This window comes from Salmo salar, chromosome ssa15 (genome assembly GCF_905237065.1).
Source record: "Salmo salar chromosome ssa15, Ssal_v3.1, whole genome shotgun sequence".
NCBI lineage: Eukaryota > Metazoa > Chordata > Actinopteri > Salmoniformes > Salmonidae > Salmo > Salmo salar.
In genome coordinates, this window is record NC_059456.1 from 67,110,562 (window position 1) to 67,128,726 (window position 18,165).

The 18,165-nt window shown below is 42.6% G+C and overlaps 2 protein-coding genes across 5 annotated transcripts; both read left to right on the plus strand.

The window, feature by feature from the left end:
• Nucleotides 1–3,090: 3,090 nt before the first annotated feature.
• On the plus strand, nucleotides 3,091–7,038 carry LOC106571981 (serine/arginine-rich splicing factor 6). The gene is made up of 6 exons (XM_014145612.2): nucleotides 3,091–3,346; nucleotides 3,922–4,076; nucleotides 5,312–5,436; nucleotides 5,579–5,781; nucleotides 5,907–5,969; nucleotides 6,060–7,038. Exons 1-6 carry the CDS (start codon nucleotides 3,240–3,242, stop codon nucleotides 6,412–6,414), a joined length of 1,008 nt encoding a protein of 335 aa, XP_014001087.1. The 5' UTR covers nucleotides 3,091–3,239; the 3' UTR covers nucleotides 6,415–7,038.
• A 162-nt stretch (nucleotides 7,039–7,200) lies between these two features.
• Nucleotides 7,201–17,500, plus strand: LOC106571980 (lethal(3)malignant brain tumor-like protein 1). Of its 4 annotated transcripts, none has more exons than XM_014145607.2 (22): nucleotides 7,201–7,311; nucleotides 8,211–8,370; nucleotides 8,591–8,784; nucleotides 8,894–9,017; nucleotides 9,187–9,352; nucleotides 9,612–9,747; nucleotides 9,944–9,980; nucleotides 10,092–10,183; nucleotides 10,607–10,711; nucleotides 10,944–11,079; nucleotides 11,285–11,376; nucleotides 11,485–11,636; nucleotides 11,760–11,836; nucleotides 11,954–12,039; nucleotides 13,694–13,804; nucleotides 14,135–14,249; nucleotides 14,395–14,515; nucleotides 14,628–14,828; nucleotides 14,953–15,002; nucleotides 15,181–15,338; nucleotides 15,435–15,497; nucleotides 16,651–17,500. In XM_014145607.2, exons 2-22 carry the CDS (start codon nucleotides 8,232–8,234, stop codon nucleotides 16,783–16,785), a joined length of 2,490 nt encoding a protein of 829 aa, XP_014001082.1. In that variant the 5' UTR covers nucleotides 7,201–7,311; nucleotides 8,211–8,231; the 3' UTR covers nucleotides 16,786–17,500. The 4 variants fall into 4 exon arrangements, with proteins under 4 accessions (XP_014001082.1, XP_014001083.1, XP_045551917.1 ...); XM_014145608.2 differs by lacking the exon at nucleotides 7,201–7,311 and adding an exon at nucleotides 7,335–7,455; XM_045695961.1 differs by lacking the exon at nucleotides 7,201–7,311 and adding an exon at nucleotides 7,336–7,455 and having other exon boundaries at nucleotides 14,395–14,494.
• Nucleotides 17,501–18,165: the final 665 nt, after the last annotated feature.

Consider the following 18,165-nt stretch of genomic DNA (forward strand, 5'->3'; position numbering starts at 1 on the left):
ATTGGACAAAAACAAGCTTATATTTTGAGTTCTCATGGAGTGTGACAGTTGAACTAAGCTCATGAGGCATTTATAAGTTATATTATTTAACAAATAATGGATACAGTGGTAAGAAAAAGTATGGGAACCCTTTGGAATTACCTGAATTTCTGCATAAATGTTGATAATAAAATTTGATCTGATCTTGATCTAAGTCACAACAATGGACAAACACAGTGTGCTTAAACTAATAACACACATTATTGTATCTTTCTTGTCTATATTGAATACATAATTTAAACATTCACAGTGTAGGTTGGAAAAGGTATGTGAACCCCTAGGCTAATGACTTCTCCAAAAGCTAATGGAAGTCAGGAGTCAGCTAACCTGGAGTCCAATCAATGAGATGAGATTGGAGGTGTTGGTTAGAGATTCCCTGCCCTATAAAAAACACTCACACATTTTGAGTTTGCTATTCACAAGAAGCATTGCCTGATGTGAACCATGCCTCGAACAAAAGAGATCTCAGAAGACCTAAGATTAAGAATTGTTGACTTGCATAAAGGTGGAAAGTATCTCTAAAAGCCTTGATGTTCATCAGTCCACGGTAAGACAAATTGTCTATTAATGGAGAAATTTCAGCAATGTTGCTACTCTCCCTAGGAGTGGCCGTCCTGCAGAGATGACTGCAAGAGCACACCGCAGAATGCTCAATGAGGTTAAGAAGAATCCTAGAAAGAATGCTAACATCTGTTAACGAGTCTACGATACGTAAAACACTAAACAAGAATGGTGTTCATGGGAGGACACCACGGAAGAACCCATTGCTGTCCAAGAAAAACATCGCTGCATGTCTGAAGTTCGCAAAAGAGCACCTGGATGTTCCACAGCGCTACTGGCAAAATATTCTATGGACAGATGAAACTACAGTTGAGTTGTTTGGAAGGAACAAACAACACTATCTGTGGAGAAAAAAAAAGGCACAGCACACCAATATTAAAACCTCATCCCAACTGTAAAATATGGTGGAGGGAGAGTCATGGTTTGGGACTGCTTTGCTGCCTCAGGGCCTTGACAGCTTGCTATCATAAACTTGGGAATTCATTTTTCTGTTGATCAAGACATTTTGCAGGAGAATGTAAGGCTGTCTGTGTATTGAAGCTCAACAGAAGTTGAGTGATGCAACAGGGCAACGACCCAAAACACCAACGTAAATCAACAACAGAATGGCTTCAACAGAAGAAAATACGCCTTCTGGAGTGGCCCAGTCAGAGTCCTGACCTCAAGCCAATTGAGATGCTGTGGCATGACCTCAAGAGCGGTTCACACCACACATCCCAAGAATATTGCTGAACTGAAACAGTTTTGTAAAGTGGAATGGTCCTAAATTCCTCCTGACCGTTGTGCAGGTCTGATCCGCAACTACAGAAAACGTTTGGTTGAGGTTATTGCTGCCAAAGGAGGGTCAACCTGTTATTAAATTCAAGGGTTCACATACTTTTCCCACCCTGCACTGTGAATGTTTACACAGTGTGTTCAGTAAAGACATGAAAACGTTGTGCAGGTCTGATCCACAACTACAGAAAACCTTGGTTGAGTTTATTGCTGCCAAAGGAGGGTCAATCAATTATTAAATCCAAGGGTTCACATACTTTTTCCAACCTACACTGTGAATGTTTATATGGTGTGTTCAATAAAGACAAACTATAATTGTTTGGGTGTTATTAGTTTAAGCAGACTGTGTTTGTCTAAGGGTTCACATATTTTTCTCGCCACTGTCTATATGTAATGAATGTATAAGTCCAAAAATGGATGTAGCAACTACAGCTTGCCCCTTTAAGTCTATCAAGAGTGTGTGAGTTTGAAAGTGTCCATTAGGCCTATGGATACATTTTTATCAGTTATTAATTAGATTGAGCAATAAAAGACACACTTTTATTCCATAGGCTGGGATCCGCACTATGCAGCTATGGCAAGAGCGCATTTTTCACCGGCTTTCCACTGGTTTCAAAAACAATGATTGATAGGCAGTTAACATTAATGAATTCATTGGGGTAAAATACACATTTAGATTTGTGAACATCCATCCGCAACAACCACAATCCGTAAAAATCAAATAGCTAAACGAGAGAGCAGCCGTGTGATTCACATCAATGCACTTTGTAGATATCAATAATACGTGATATCCGTATAGCCGTAGACTACACCACTGCTGTCGTCCTTACCTCCAAGCGTTTATTCAAGTTGGATAATCTTTGGATGCCGACAGCAGTCGCACCATTGGAAGATATAGCTTAGACTGTAGCCAAACCTATTCCTACTCTTTTCCCGTGATCAATCAAATACATTTGGTGTGTCATCATAGAGGTCTGACTTGTGGTCAGACATGCTCAGATGGAACAAATTTAATCTTGCGTCTTTTTTCAATGTTGATTTGAATATTATTGAGAAAACAGTGTCATATTTTGTTTCCCGCAAACATCCTTTCTGAATTTAAAAGTAATCCTCGAAATAATCATCCCGTTTTAAAAAAAGTATCTAATCTGATTACAATATTTTTTGCTGGTAACATATGGTATACTGGGCTCCTGTAACTAATCTAAAGATATTCATTATTGTTGAACATGTTGCATTTTTACCCGGTTTTAACCATTTCGATTTCTATTAAGGGATTTCTATTAAAGGGTCACGTATTTGGTTTGCGTCAATGTGTGCAAGTCTCAATATCTCAATTCTCCTTGTCTATAGTAGGCTACTAGAATACAGAACTCAACTGCTCTGTACGATAGACTGAAAAATACTGGTGGAAATTCAGTTTAGTTCTATGTTCTAGTAGCCTACTACTACTACAGACTACTAGGGATCCTGAGAGTTTGGCCGGGGTAGGCCGTCATTGTAAATAAGAATGTGTTCTTAACTGACTTGCCTAGTTAACTAAAGGTTTAAAGAAAACAAGGATAATTTAGAGATACTGGGACATGCAGACGTACTGACAGGTTTAGATGAAACCATTTTCACAGTCTATTGCAGCATTGAGATGTTGGTTATTGTTATAGTTATACACTCGGACATTCCCGAGTTTCCTAGTTCCGACTAGCATATGAACGCGGCATAATGACAACTCTGGAGTGTGAATTCGTGTATTCTCGCGACGATGATTCTTGACGTCACGTCTACATAAAACAACCGAACTCAGCGTTTTCTCTTTCGTTAACGGCATTTTGTTATCAGTTGGAGAAGCCATCCGAGGATCAATAGTCATGCCCCGTGTCTATGTTGGAAAACTAAGTTATCATGCTCGAGAGAAAGACCTTCAGCGGTTTTTCAATGGCTACGGAAAGCTCATGGAAATTGATCTGAAAAATGGGTAAGTTCAAGTTGACCATATGAGAGTCAGTTGAACAACACAGGGCTGGAAAAGCTAGCTTCATAGCTACTTGATTTCGGTTAGCTAGCTCTCCCAAAACATATACGTGAAATAACTAGCTACATTCACATTTGACTTTCATTTATGTTGCTATTCGTGCATGTAATAGCAACTAGGTAACATTAGTGGTTATTAGATTCACATTGGCGTTACTAAAGCGTTTAATGTTTTGTAAAGAACTTGCCTAGTTAGCTAGCTAACGTTAACGTGTTCAAAATGGCTGCCTGTTTGGCTTCACTGCAGACCGTTCTTTTTTTTGTGCGCCATGTAACTGTTAGCTACCCAAACGTTAGCCAATTAGCTTGTTGCCTGAAAGAGCCTTTAATGCACAGGCAATGAGCCAACTCATTTATTTATTTAACCAGGTTTGTGGTATAACGCTATTTTTAAATGAGTAGGGGTTAAAACACCACGTCTTCTGTCTGAAATTAGTATCACAGTCTTCATACTCATTCGATTTGCAGTCATTGCTACCCGAAGACAAGCTTATTAACTTAAAAATATATATATTTTAGATATGGCTTTGTAGAGTTTGAGGACAATCGCGATGCGGATGACGCTGTGTATGAACTGAATGGCAAGGAGTTGTGCGGGGAGCGTGTGACCGTGGAACATGCAAGAGGACCGCGGCGCGACCGAGATGGATACAGTGGTGGCGGGGGTGGTCGAAGTAAGTACAATCTATTTCAATGTTCCCTCTGCCCTTTCCCACTGGATCAAGGGAATGTGGACCGTATACACACAGACCTGTGATCCTAAAGTGGAGTTTGACCTAGCTCGCCAATACTCAATGGTTTCACCATTGCCATAATAAAGTATTTCATGTTAGTGTAAGTGTCACCATTGAGTATGGTCCAAGTTTGACCCAACTTGGCGCAGACAACTACTGTTTGTTTAGATGTAATGAAACCATGTTTCTAGTGTTTTCTTTCCTGGTGGAATTGTAAACACATATAAACAACTGTATTTAGCTAATATGAAGTCACGGCTATGTAGCCTAGCTGTATCGTTAAATACCATTACATGTGAATTGTATTTTACGTTTTATTTCAGCATTAACAAAGTCCTTGATGTTTCAATTTGAAAGAGTCCAGCTGCGGGCTGAGGCTGAGTCCGAGTCCATAGAGGCTAAGATGACTGGCTAAGATGAGACTGCCTGTCCCGTTTGGCCTTGGCTTTCACCTTACAATGTGTGTGTGACCTATGCCCCTTGACCCTTGGCTGACCTAACCGGAAGCCATGATGACAGCATCCTTTTGCCAATAGACCAGGGGTGATGGTGAGGATTCCCATTGGTTTCTATGTTGAAAGAATAAGTGGGGCGGCTAAGTCAAAAACATGTTACCGCTCGCTGTAAGTGGGCAAACCAACTGAATTGCCCCCAGTTTGACAACCGGTTAGGCAAAGTCATGGGGGAAACTTATGTAGCGTTATGTCAGTTGGCACTCACTAAATGTGATACCATTTTGACAGTGACTTTGTTGGCGCCTCTATTTGTCTTTCAGGATTCAAGGGTTTGTAAGAAGAAGAACATCAATGTCGATTTGTTTGTACGGCTAAAGAATTGCACTTATTAAACGTTTGTCAGACTGGCTGTATGTTGCTGGTAACAGATGCAGTGGTGGTCTTTGCAACAGCAGTGAACTACTTCAGAGGCGGTACAATGAGGAGAATATAAACTGACATCCACTAAGACAACAAATGCCATGGCTTTAAGACCTCAGTCACTTATTAAGAGGTTTGTCTTGAATGGGTCCAGATGGACATCTTACAGGACCTAGGTTAAACATTACCACACCATTTATCCTGGTAGCTCTGTTCTCTGTTTATGGTCTGATCCACTGAGTGAAATGCCTATATGCCACTCTGTTTTGCTGACTATTTGTATAACCTGTCATTTTAAAGGTAGTAGTGGTTACAGCAGCAGCAGAAGCCGCACTGGCAGGGATAAGTACGGGCCACCTGTCCGTACCGAGTACCGGCTGATCGTTGAGAATCTGTCCAGCCGCTGCAGCTGGCAGGATCTGAAGGTGAGTTGTTGGGACAGTTTTATATTTGTAGGTGAGGGGCAGGCACTAAATAGAAACTGCCAGTTGCTATCCATGGCAGGCCATTTGTTTCTGGAAAATGTGGGAAATATTCTGCGGGGTGACTCTGCATCGGCCTCTACAGGATTTCATGCGCCAGGCTGGAGAGGTCACGTACGCTGACGCCCACAAGGAGCGTACCAACGAGGGTGTCATCGAGTTTGGCTCGCGTTCGGACATGAGGAGGGCCCTGGACAAGCTGGACGGCACGGACATCAACGGGAGGAAGATCCGCCTGGTGGAGGAAAAGTCTCGCCGCCGCCGCTCCTACTCTGGCAGCCGCTCCAGGTGAGGCTCTACACACCGCCCTGCTCTTTATGAGTAGTTTAATTTCTCATCCAACCTGCTGCTTCCCATGTGTTGTCACTTTAAAGGGATGTGTGTGACATTTGTATTCTTGTTCCCCTCTGCAGGTCTCGCAGCAGACGTCGCTCTCGTAGCAGGAGCAGCCGCTCCAGGACTAACTCCAGGTCCCGGTAAGAATGCCCACCTGTCTACAAAGTGACGGTTCAGATTGTTTAGACTCGTTGTTATACTCATATTGACCAATTGTCCACCCCCTGTAGATCCCATTCTCGCAGCAAGAGACGTCGCTCTAGATCTGGAAGGAAGTCCCGTTCCCGCAAGTCTCGTTCCCGCTCTCGCACCCGCAAATCCAGATCCCGCTCCGACAAAAGCAAGTCCCGTTCCAAGAGCCATTCCAAGGTGAAATCTGAGCGGGACTCCAGCAGCCCCTCCAAGGAGAAGTTGGCCAGCAAGAAGTCCCGTAGCCGCTCGGCGACCCCCATGGGGAATGGGAAGGAGGAGCCGTCCTCTCGCTCCCCGTCCCCAGCAGCTGACCGTCGCTCCAAGTCTCCGGACAAGCGATCTGTCTCCCGCTCCCCATCTCGCTCCAGGTCTAGATCAGCTTCCCGAGATTAAAGGCATTGCCCAGTTTGTTTCATCCACATGTTCCCCATTAGAGCAATCTGGATGTATAGGAGCAGCTTCTATTTGATTTAGCAGATCTATCGCAGTACCAGGTTAATCAAGGCTTGCTCAGTTAATCGGTGCTGTCTTTGGCACTTAGAAATCTAAACCATGATCTTGACATTGTATTATACATGGCTTGAGAATGATTTAGTCATTATTGTGTGTGTGTGTGTGGGGGGGGGGGGGGGGGCACATTGTAGATTATAGCTGCTATGTTTTGTACATGGAGGAGCTTGTCTGAATGGCTTAGTATTGAAAACAAGTCATAACTTTTTTCTTTTATTTCCTTAATTATTTGTATTCCTCCCTCCGGTCTGCTTTTGCTTACCTCTGGGTGGTGTTTGACATTATTTTTCATGATTTGAGTAATTTCACCTATTGAGCCCAAGGTTTGTTTTTGACACCCCACAATGTATGTGTTGTACATCTTGTGGACATACACTTTTTTGGCATCGAGATTTAACCAGGGATCGTGGTACAGATTCCAGCCTCTCCCACATGAGAAACCGGTCTGATTACTTGTAACCATGTCCATTTTTTTTATTGTACATTTAATAAAAGTTGTTATGAAAATTGCTGTGTCGTGATTTTTTTGCTGCCGTGACCAAAGCGCTGCTTTTTATCGTATTCGGGCCTAAAACTACAGAAACGGGGTTCTATATTTAAATGGGTTCTTTCTTACGGTGAAATGGTGTACAGTGTTCATATAATAAATTGTATTGATGTGAACAAGTAATTCCCGAAACATTTTGGTGCTGTCATTGAGTTGGCACTATACATTCTTCTGATTTAAATGAACATGGTTCTGCGCATGCGTACAATTCCGATCCGCAACAGAAACCTCTGGTAAGCGAAATTGAGTCATTTCAATTTTCAAATTGATCAGCTGATAAACATTTATAATGCTTTTGACATGCATGTAATAGGGCGCTCCAGAATCCTGAAGTTATAACTTGCAGATGGTTTGATGCTAATTGTCATTTTATTGTGGTTGGTATTCAGCATGCATATAATTAGCCATAAAGCTATTTCGTATCGCATATTTGATTCAATATATTCTGTCATATTTGATAGTTATCAGCAAACCTATAATGGGCTAACGGTCCGCAACAATAAACGGGATTTTATTATTGTTGTCGCTGCATGCCGTGAAGCGATGCCGTTCATTAGACATTTTGCCAGGATTGGTTGCTTTGTACATTTTCACAAATTGTGAGTTACTATTTTTTTCTCTCATAGCTTCAAGGATTTATGATCTTCCGCCATTTTACAGCGGAATTGCTGTGTTTTTGGTAAATTAATAATATAAATCGATTATGCTTTGTCTACTTTCCCTTGCTATTCTAAGAGCAGCGTTGTCAAAAAGCATCGACAGAAATGTCCTAAGAACTAATTGTTTTTAAATAAAGTACATTCGGATTAAGGTTTTTCTCCAATGCTGTGAAGTGATACTAAAAGTGATTCAGAAAATTGGGAAGGTTTCTTAATCCCCACAAAGCATTTATTTATTCTTAAAATTAGAAAAATGGCAGCATATATGTATAGGGAATTGTCCCCTATATTCAGATGTTTAATCGTAATAGAGAACATAATACTGTGGGTGCAGGGGATGGATAATATGGGGAATACATCTGAAGCCTGTAATCCTTCTGATATTCAGGCCCCTTAGCACTGCCTTCCACTGTTTCCTCACCCTGTCACTCTAATCCTAAGAAATATGTGACATTTTTATGATCTCTTTTCAGAGGCAGTAAGTGAGGTCTGTGATGAGTGCCAAAGTTGAGCTGGATTTTTCAGCCAAAAAAGCAGATCCCACTCCCCTCACTGACTCCAGTGATTCCCTCTCCAATGACAGCCTGTCGAAGAAGACACACCCACAGACCACCACAGCACTCATCCTGCCAGGTGAGATTTGGCCACAATGACACTTCTGGAACTATGACACTCAATAGCGTACTGTTATGAATTACACCCTGAACATTTTTCAACTCAGAGTTATGCTGCACAATCTCCTAAATGTTGACCAACCAGAAGGGGCATATACTACCCTCCAACTAGTCTCGCGTAGCTACATCATATCTTCACATTCGCTCAGAACTCAGAAGCCTGCCTCTTCTCTCCCAAGCCCCAGCCCCAGCCCCTGCTCCTAGTACCCAGAAGGTGGAGGTCTCTCTGGGTGTTGCTGAGACAGGTAATGGAGCCATAGCTGGACAGGTGGAGACCCCCACTCTAGCCCCCCAGGTTGGGGGGACCTGTAGTATCGTCCATGTGCTGGAGTGGAAAGAAGGGATGGCCATCTTACCCAGCAGCAACCTAAAGGTGAACGACCATTGTATTTTATTATAAGCATAGGGTTCTCTAATAGTAAGCATTGTTGGAGTAAAGATGTACCATGTGGGCACGTTGTTAAAATATGTTTCTTTTTCAGTTCTGTGTGAGTGACTGTGGAACACTGGAGATGATCAGCCAAGGGAATATCAGCAGCGCTGAACCAATAGTAGTGGTGTCTGGAAAAATACCTGACTCCGAAAACAGGCCAATGAAGAAAACAGGTAGGCTACTGAAAATTAGTCATACTGTGTGTTGTCTGCAGCTTAACAGTCTCTTAACTAAATTGTAATGGAAATGAACTAGCGTGCTCAAACATATCCTCAAAAACAATTTGCAACCCTGTATGCAGTCCTTTCCTAATCCTAACCTGCCATAATGCCTCCATTGTAGATGTGGCGCGTCCTCTCAGCACTGTGGGTGGTGTGGCTGTGGATCAGGAGAGGCCCATCAAGACTGTGCCTAAGACCCAGGGAGGGCCAGGCCAACAGGAGAGCTGTTATCCAGTGGCACAGAGAACCTACCCAGAGCAACTACGCAGGGAACCAATGACTGACAAGTAAGTACTGAAGCGTGAAGCCTATCCACATCAAATTCATGTATGAAAACATCCTTTTACCATAAAAAGCATTTCATCATAGCCTTTTATGCTAAATGAAAATCAAGGATGTATCATACGCATACAGTGGATGGTCAGACACAAAAACAAAACTACAAAAAGATTTTAGCCACCATGCAGAAGATGTAACGTAGGTCATAGGTAGCCTAAGGTGAAGCTTTGTGTAGTGGACTCAACTGTTCTCTTATCTGTTCCTTAGTGAGGTGGGAGGTGCTGAGAAGATTCCCGGGGGCAGGGTTGCACCTCTGGACCCTGAGCTGCTGAAACCCATGAAGAAGAGGAAGAGGAAGGACTACCTGAGTCCATCGGAGGAAGAGTCTGAGCTGGATGGCATGGTGGGAAAGGCTCGAGTGTCACTCTATCCCACATAAAGCATTCACAATTTAGTAGTATTTTGTTTGTAATAAGTAAATGACCTCGCGTGCATGTGATGGCCATATGCATCAATCAATTATTTTGTTCAATACTATTCATGGTGTAGGTACTATTTCTTTGTTGCAGTAAATCCATGTGTTGTATTCGTGGTTCTAGGATTATTTGAAGACAGAAAGCGGACACAACAGAGCGGGTGAGAATCAGCAAAAATGTAAACCCATTTGAACCATATATTCAAGTCAAGTTTCGGTCGTATCAGATTTCCAATATGCTTTGTGTTGTGTTTTCTGTCTGTGTACAACAGGTACTGGTGAAGTTAAGATGGAGCTGTGGACATGGGGACAGTATCTGGAGGAGACCAAATCAGTGGCAGCTCCAGCCAAACTCTTTCAAAAGGTGGGTTTTATTAACTTTCGATACATACTAAATGATAGGGCCGGGACAATACCAGTATCGCCATACTCGTTAGTATCGTAGCAAGGAAACAAAACACGAAGCGGACTAAACTTCTTTAGGAAAACAGCGCTAATGTTGGAAACAAACATCATTATGTTGTCATCCAGAGTCACATTTATTTATTTTCCAGTCTATAGCACACAATATTTTACATACTGCAGGTTTATAAAGGGCCAAAGAGTTTGGTCTGCTTTGTGCTTTCATTTTTGCCATGGAAAAACAATTGCGATACTGGTATTGTCACAGCCCTAGTAAATTAGAGAACGAAAGTTAATATTCTTTGCAAATTAAATTGTGAGTGTGCATGTGTGCGTGGATGAATGTGTCTATGGCTTTTCTCATTATAACCCTCTGTATTTTCAGTCTCAGAGAGTCCCACAGTGCAAAAACAGCTTCCGCCAGGGCATGAAGTTAGAGGGCATCGACCCGCAGCACCCCTCCATGTACTTTGTTCTGACTGTGGCTGAGGTACTGTGTGCAGCGCTGCTCAACCTACAGTCGCATGCTCTTTGAGGTTTGCTTCTACCTCTCTCCCTGTCCTGACTGTTTTGTTTCGTACACACTATGCACACCCTGACTGTACACACTGATTAATCCTCAGAGAGAGAGAGAGACGGATCCACGTAACTGAGGGAAAGACACGGAGAGAGAGATTTGGGGAGACACGGTTTGACTTCTGTCTGTCTTGTCCTGTTTGTAGATTTGTGGCTACAGGCTGCGTCTCCATTTTGACGGCTACTCAGACTGTCATGACTTCTGGGTAAACGCCAATTGCCCCGACATCCACCCGGCGGGATGGTGTGAGGGCACTGGACACAAACTGTACACCCCCAAAGGTCAGAGTACACTAGGCTTTGGTTTGTGTTTGGGCTGCAATTTGGACTCGGGATTTGTTTCCTGTTCACATTTTGATTATGGCCCAGATCATTTGCCCAAGCACCTAAGGATCTGAGTCATAAAGTCATTAATGAGATTTCCCTTATTAGAGTAGTGGTCCAGGGACATGTCCATATCACATGTTTGTGTCTGTGTGTGCCACAGGCTGCAAAGAGGAGGAGTTTTCCTGGGCCAGCTACCTGAGAATGAGTAAAGCCCAAGTTGCCCCCAAAGAGGTGTTTTCCAGCCCTGGAAGAGTAAGTCTAATCACGACTCTTATCCTCAATCAGTGGCATGCATCTACCTGAAGTAATTAACTGTAAGCAGCTAATGTGGTGTGTTTGTGTTGGTGGCCCACTGGTCAGACTGATACGGAGGGTGATTTCGAGGTGGGCATGAAGCTGGAGGCTGTCGACCGCATGAACCCCTCTCTCATCTGCGTGGCGACCGTGACCGACGTGGTGGACGACCGCTTCCTGGTTCACTTTGATAATTGGGATGACACGTATGACTACTGGTGAGGCCATTTTTCATGTTTTTTTTTCACGGCTTCTCTAAATCATAAACTGTGCTGTTTTAGTAGCCGTTAGGCCATGACTTATATTCTAATCTGATTAGTCGATGTTGAATCCCCATCCAGGTGTGACGCCAGCAGTCCATACATCCATCCTATTGGCTGGTGCCAAGAGAGGAGCCTCCCTCTCACACCACCTCAAGGTGACTGACAAAGTTGTAAGAAATGAATATAGTTCTAAGAAGTAAACGATAGGGAATACGGTGGCATTTCACACACACCTTTGAACTGGATCCCATGTGCCCTGTCTGTCCTGCCAGGTTACCCAGACCCGGGCAGGTTCTCCTGGTCAAGGTACCTGGACGAGACTGGCTCTACCGCGGTGTCTGCTGAGGCCTTTAAAGTAGTGAGTACATCACTGAGGATTTGTTGCAATGAAAACCACCATACACTGCTGTCATTTTAGACATTGATGAATACGATTGACTTGACTTGATTCCTTTTGTGGTCGGGTAAAGTGGAGTTGTGAGCATAACGACTGTTTTGAGATTAACTATAGGGACTGATTTGAGGTCAGGTGTTAACCTGTTAGGGCTAGGGGGCAGTATTTGCACGGCTGGATAAAAAAAATGTACCCGATTTAATCTGGTTACTAATCCTACCCAGTAACTAGAATATGCATATACTTATTATATATGGATAGAAAACACTCTAAAGTTTCTAAAACTGTTTGAATGGTGTCTGTGAGTATAACAGAACTCATTTGGCAGGCAAAACCCTGAGACATTTTCTGACAGGAAGTGGATACCTGATGTGTTGTATTACCTTTAAACCTATCCCATTGAAAAACACAGGGGCTGAGGAATATTTTGGCACTTCCAATTGCTTCCACTAGATGTCACCAGCCTTTACAAAGTGTTTTGAGTCTTCTGGAGGGAGATCTGACCGAACAAGAGCCATGGAACGATGATGGCCCATTAGACACCTGGCGCGAGTTCATGTTGGGTACCCTCGTTCCAATACGTTATAAAAGAGTATGCATTCGTCCACCTTGAATATTATTCATGTTCTGGTTAAAAAAGGCCCTAATGATTTATGCTATACAACGTTTGACATGTTTGAACGAACGGAAATATATTTTTTCCCCTCGTTCATGAAGTGAAGTCCGGCGGGCTTAGATCATGTGCGAACAAGACGGAGATTTTTGGACATAAATGATGAGCTTTTTTGAACAAAACTACATTCGTTATGGACCTGTGATACCTGGAAGTGACATCTGATGAAGAGAATCAAAGGTAATGGATTATTTACATAGTATTTTCGATTTTAGATCTCCCCAACATGACGGCTTGTCTGTATCGCAACGCGTATTTTTTTGGGCGCAGTGCTCAGATTATTGCAAAGTGTGATTTCCCAGTAAGGTTATTTTTAAATCTGGCAAGTTGATTGCGTTCAAGAGATGTAAATCTATAATTCTTTAAATGACAATATAATATTTTACCAATGTTTTCTAATTTTAATTATTTAATTTGTGTTGCTGACTTGACTGCCGGTTATTGGAGGGAAACGATTTCCTCAACATCAATGCCATAGTAAAACGCTGTTTTTGGATATAAATATGAACTTGATAGAACTAAAAATGCATGCATTGTCTAACATAATGTCCTAGGAGTGTCATCTGATGGAGATTGTAAAAGGTTAGTGCATCATTTTAGCTGGTTTTATGGTTTTGGTGACCCTGTCTTTGAATTGACAAAACATTACACACAACTCTTGTAAATGTACTGTCCTAACATACTCTAAATTTATGCTTTCGCCGTAAAACCTTTTTGAAATCGTAAAACGTGGTTAGATTAAGGAGATGTTTATCTTTCAAAGGGTGTAAAATAGTTGTATGTTTGAAAAATTTGAATTTTGACATTTATTTGGATTCAAATTTGCCGCTCTTGAAATGCACCTGCTGTTGATGGAGTGCACCACGGGTGGGACGCTTGCGTCCCACCTAGCCCATAGAGGTTAAGTGCCGTTGTGTGATGACGATGTGACCCTCCCCTCCGCAGCGTCCTGCTCATGGCTTCCAGGCTCAGATGAAGCTGGAGGCAGTGGACAAAAGGAGCCCCGGCCTGATTCGGGTGGCCACAGTGGAGGAGGTCGACACACACCGCATTAAGGTCAACCAGCAGCGTGCATGTCTCATGGTTGTCTGTGCCAGTACCACTACTACACTCCCATAACTATGCCATATTATAAACTGGGTGGTTTGAACCCTGAATGCTGATTGGCTGACAGCCGTGGTATATCACGTATACCACGGGTATGACAAAACATTTGTTTTTCCTGCTCTAATTACTTTGGTAACCAGTTTATAATAGTAATAGTAATAAGGTTTGTGGTATATGGCCAATATGCGTCTTGCCTAAGAACAGCCCTTAGCCATGGTATATTGGCCATATACCTCACCCCCTCGGGCCTTATTGCCTAAATATACCATACTCCCACAGGTCCATTTTGATGGCTGGAGTCATATGTATGATGATTGGATGGACTCGGACCACCCTGACATCCACCCGGTCAGCTGGTGTGAGAGTACGGGTCACCCGCTAAAAGTGCCCCCCGGTGAGTCAAACAAAACCCAACACCTTGGTAACAGCTACCATACTTCACTGACTCTACTTCACCTTGATGTGAGTGCTTACATGGTCTGTTTGGCTTGTGTGCGTGTGTGCTTGTGCTTGGGTGCGTGTGTGTGTTTTTTTATAAGGCCCCAGGAAACCTGCAACCACAGGCCAGTCCAGTTTCTCCTCCATGCCTTGCAAAGGAATCAGCCACTCCAGATCCACCAAGTACAGCTTCCATCACAGGTCAGCAACCCCCAGAAATAGGTATTTGAATCGCCTATGAAGCAGTAAATGGAAGTGGATATGTGTTCCATACCAATGCTATGATTATGTTATAATGATGTTATAATGGAGTCAACCCTACTGTTTGAAACAGGAAGTGTCCGACACCCGGGTGTGATGGCTCGGGTCATGTGACTGGGCGGTTCACTGCACATCACTGTCTGTCAGGGTGCCCACTGGCTGAGCGAAACCAGGGCAGACTCAAGACCGACCTATCAGATACAGAGGGGGGCGGAGCAAAGCGGAGCATCTTAGTCTTTGGCCAAAGGACCAAAAAGTCCCGGTACCATGGCAGGTAAGCCTCATGTCAACAGTGGCTAAGGCTGTTGTATGACGTCAGACTCAGGAGTCATAGTGGTGTATTGATCTGCCGCTGTAGCTCCCCCGTCTCACCAGTGTCTCTCGTTCACTATTGTCAGGATTGGCCGTCCCCCTAAGTACAGAAAAATCCAGCAGAGAACATACCAGAGTGAGTCTCACAGCTTTAAGCTTTGTACACAGTACAGATATCTATTTATGTCTATGGCCGCACTCTGATTCTCTATGGCAGCTCCGAGTTTACTGCATCCATACAGTATTCTGTGTGTATGTGTAGGTACCATATGTGTACATGCATTAATATGTGCGTGTGTTTTCCTGTGTTGCAGCGATAGCCACAGAGGGTATGTGCCCGTCTCTGTTCATGTCTGCTTTGTCAGCCCACCCGGACCGAACCCTGTCTCTGTGCTGGGAGCAACACTGCAAACTGCTGCCTGGCGTCCAGGGCATCAGCGCTACACAGGTGGCGGCGTGGACCGTGGAGGAGGTGAGAGCTGTACTACTCAGCCCTATTTATCTTTGGCTGCGACAAACGGTGGAGCAGAGTACTATCAGTCACTCTTCTTCGTGTTCTGTGCAACAGGTCTTTGGATTTGTCCAGAATCTGACCGGTTGTGAAGAGCAAGCCTGTGTCTTCAAAGAGGAAGTGAGTACAATGTTAATTGATAAGTTAAAAGTCCAATGCAGCTGTTTTTATCTCAATATCAAATCCTATCTGGATAAGAATTAAGTACCTTACTGTGCTTGTTTTCAATTACAATGGTCAAAAAGAAACAAAAATAGCTCCTTAGACAAAAACAATTTCTCAAGCAAGAATTTTGCTAGGACTGTCAGAGAGGGGCCTAATTGGAGGAGCCTAATGGGAGGGATGTGTAACCAGAAAACTAGCTGTTATTGGCAGAGAGGAGGGCAAACTCTTTGTTATTGGTCTAGCAACTTATATCGCCTGGTGATGTCACTAGGCGGTCTAAAAACCCCACTCTGCCAAACAAGTGCTTTATCATCATTTTCACAATTTAAAAGTATTATTCCAATCTCATAGTGTGGAAATGTATATAAAACACAGGAAATGACTTTTTTGACTGCACTACCCTTTTAAGTTTGAAGTATTGAAACAAACTGGAGCACATTGAAAACAACTAAGTTAAGTAATTTAAGCAGGGCCGGTTCCAGGCGTAAGCATTTTCTTTTTTTTTTAGGAACTCAGTCTGGGTCCCAATTTATTATTGAGAGTAAGAATAGTAGAATACACCAGGTGCATTGTTTGGTTGTGCAACAGCAGTTTTTCTCTTATGTCAGTCACTCACAGTCACTCAATTAGCCATGTCAGCTACCAATTTTTAGATTGGTAGTTAGTCTAGCCAGCTATCTAAACTTGTAATAATCATGGCCGAATACCGACCGGCACATTCCCAGGAGCCCTGACCTCCAGGGGGCAGCCATTGATTTTGTTAGTCATTTTCACTCAGATATCATATTAATATGGCATAAGTCATTATAAAAGGTGTAGAATTGCAGGAAATTAGCTTTAAAACTGCAACATTTTCTCTACGCCCCATGGCAGAATGTGTAGAATTGCAGGAAATTAACTTTTAAACCTTTACATTTTCTCTCCACCATCGAGGGGGGGGCACACAAAAAAATGTACGAGGTGGGGGGGCCCCCAACCAAATATCGCTTAGGGCCCCGAAACGGCTAGAGCCGGTCTTGCATTTAAGTTGTATTCTGTTGTCCTCTATTGTTTTTTGTTTGTATGATTACATTTTTTATATACCTGCTTCTTGTATATTTCTTCTCAGATGATTGACGGGGAGGCCTTTCTATTACTGAAACAGACTGACATCGTCAAAATCATGAGCATCAAGCTCGGTCCCGCCCTCAAGATCTCCAACGCCATTTTAATGTTCAAGAGTACTGACGAAGGCCTCAAGTGATCCCGCCCCCACTCGGCCAGAGATTCAGTGACTAGTCATCATGTGCCAAATTCATCCAGAATCCTACCCGTTATGTGTTTGGTGTTCAGTACCCATCAGAGAGAGAGAGAACAGTAGAGGGGGGTTAGTGGGGGAGAGATGAAGAAAACAGGGAAAAGGTATAATTGAAGTTTTCTGTACGGTTGCTTCACTGCTCAGGCAATAACAGGAGTCAAATCAGATGGATTCTTACCTGAAAGTGTAAGGAGCGTCGAAAGATATACTTATTTTGATTTATGCAAAGTATATGGAATTATTTATTTGGGATTTAGTTAGATAAAAATGTGGATATTTTACTGCCATTCTTTTTCCCAGATTTGAAATGCAGCGTGATTTTATGCTGCTGTTCTTATAGTTGGTCACTAGATAGAGCAAATGGTCCGTTTTGAATACCAGAAACGGTTCCAAGTTTCTCAAGCACTTACAAATCTTATGTGACAAAATATGAACTTTGTTTGGAACATTTCAAAAAGGAAATATCAAGATATCTGGGGATTTATTGTTTTATATCAATTTTATTTTTTATGTCAGCTTCTACACTGTATTTAAATAGAATGTTACAAGGGCTTCAGGATTCTTAGAACTATATTTCTCTCTGGTGGGAAAACTGTGTCAAGATATTCTTGGGTCAAAATCATTCATTCCATATGAACAAATAAATGTCCAGTTCAATCTCTTACTTGTCTTGACTTCAGTTGACTGGTGATGATGAAGTAAATTGAATTCAAAATGCGCCATGCTCTACCAACTGAGCCATACACTGACTTTATGTTGTATGGTATACCAGGTAATATCATGGTATCAAAACGTCATGATAGGCTACTTATGATACAAACATTTTTGAATAATGTACAGTATCATATGATACGATGGAATTTTTTCCGCCCTGCAGATCTAAAGAATCTGCTGGCGCCGCTATAAAATGTTTATAATGTCAGTTGTGTTCTTGACCCTCTAAAAGTCTAAGCCTTGGTGGCATAAAACACATTGAATAAACACATTCATAAATGGCAAAAAAGACAGTCAAAAAACGAATCATAAGGAATAAGGTTTTGAAGTGTCTGTCCTATATCTACATAGGAGATATAAGAGAGTTTGGGAACTTTTTTTGGACACATATTTAAGGCCTTGTTTGTTGGCACAAAACTACCTCCATACTTCCATTCATTTGTATGTGTTACCGTCAGATGAGTCCTGTGACAAGGAGAACACCATCTTGTTTGTGAGAGTCCCCACTTTCCATGATGGGGTCATATTAGTTTGTAGCCCAAACGGTTCAGACTAGTGATGAGCGGTTTGAATCAGAACCCACAGTATCTGCGGTCATATCTATGGTACAGA

What these genes read in the sequence shown, in the direction of transcription:
- LOC106571981 (XM_014145612.2), top strand. Translation starts at nt 3,240, where the DNA reads ATGCCCCGTGTCTATGTTGGAAAACTAAGTTATCATGCTCGAGAGAAA. An exon ending in GCAGCTGGCAGGATCTGAAG is followed by an intron (nt 5,437 to 5,578) that starts GTGAGTTGTTGG and finishes CGGCCTCTACAG; the next exon opens with GATTTCATGCGCCAGGCTGG. An exon ending in TACTCTGGCAGCCGCTCCAG is followed by an intron (nt 5,782 to 5,906) that starts GTGAGGCTCTAC and finishes TCCCCTCTGCAG; the next exon opens with GTCTCGCAGCAGACGTCGCT.
- LOC106571980 (XM_014145607.2), top strand. Translation starts at nt 8,232, where the DNA reads ATGAGTGCCAAAGTTGAGCTGGATTTTTCAGCCAAAAAAGCAGATCCC. An exon ending in CAGGCCAATGAAGAAAACAG is followed by an intron (nt 9,018 to 9,186) that starts GTAGGCTACTGA and finishes CCTCCATTGTAG; the next exon opens with ATGTGGCGCGTCCTCTCAGC. An exon ending in TGTTTTCCAGCCCTGGAAGA is followed by an intron (nt 11,377 to 11,484) that starts GTAAGTCTAATC and finishes CCCACTGGTCAG; the next exon opens with ACTGATACGGAGGGTGATTT.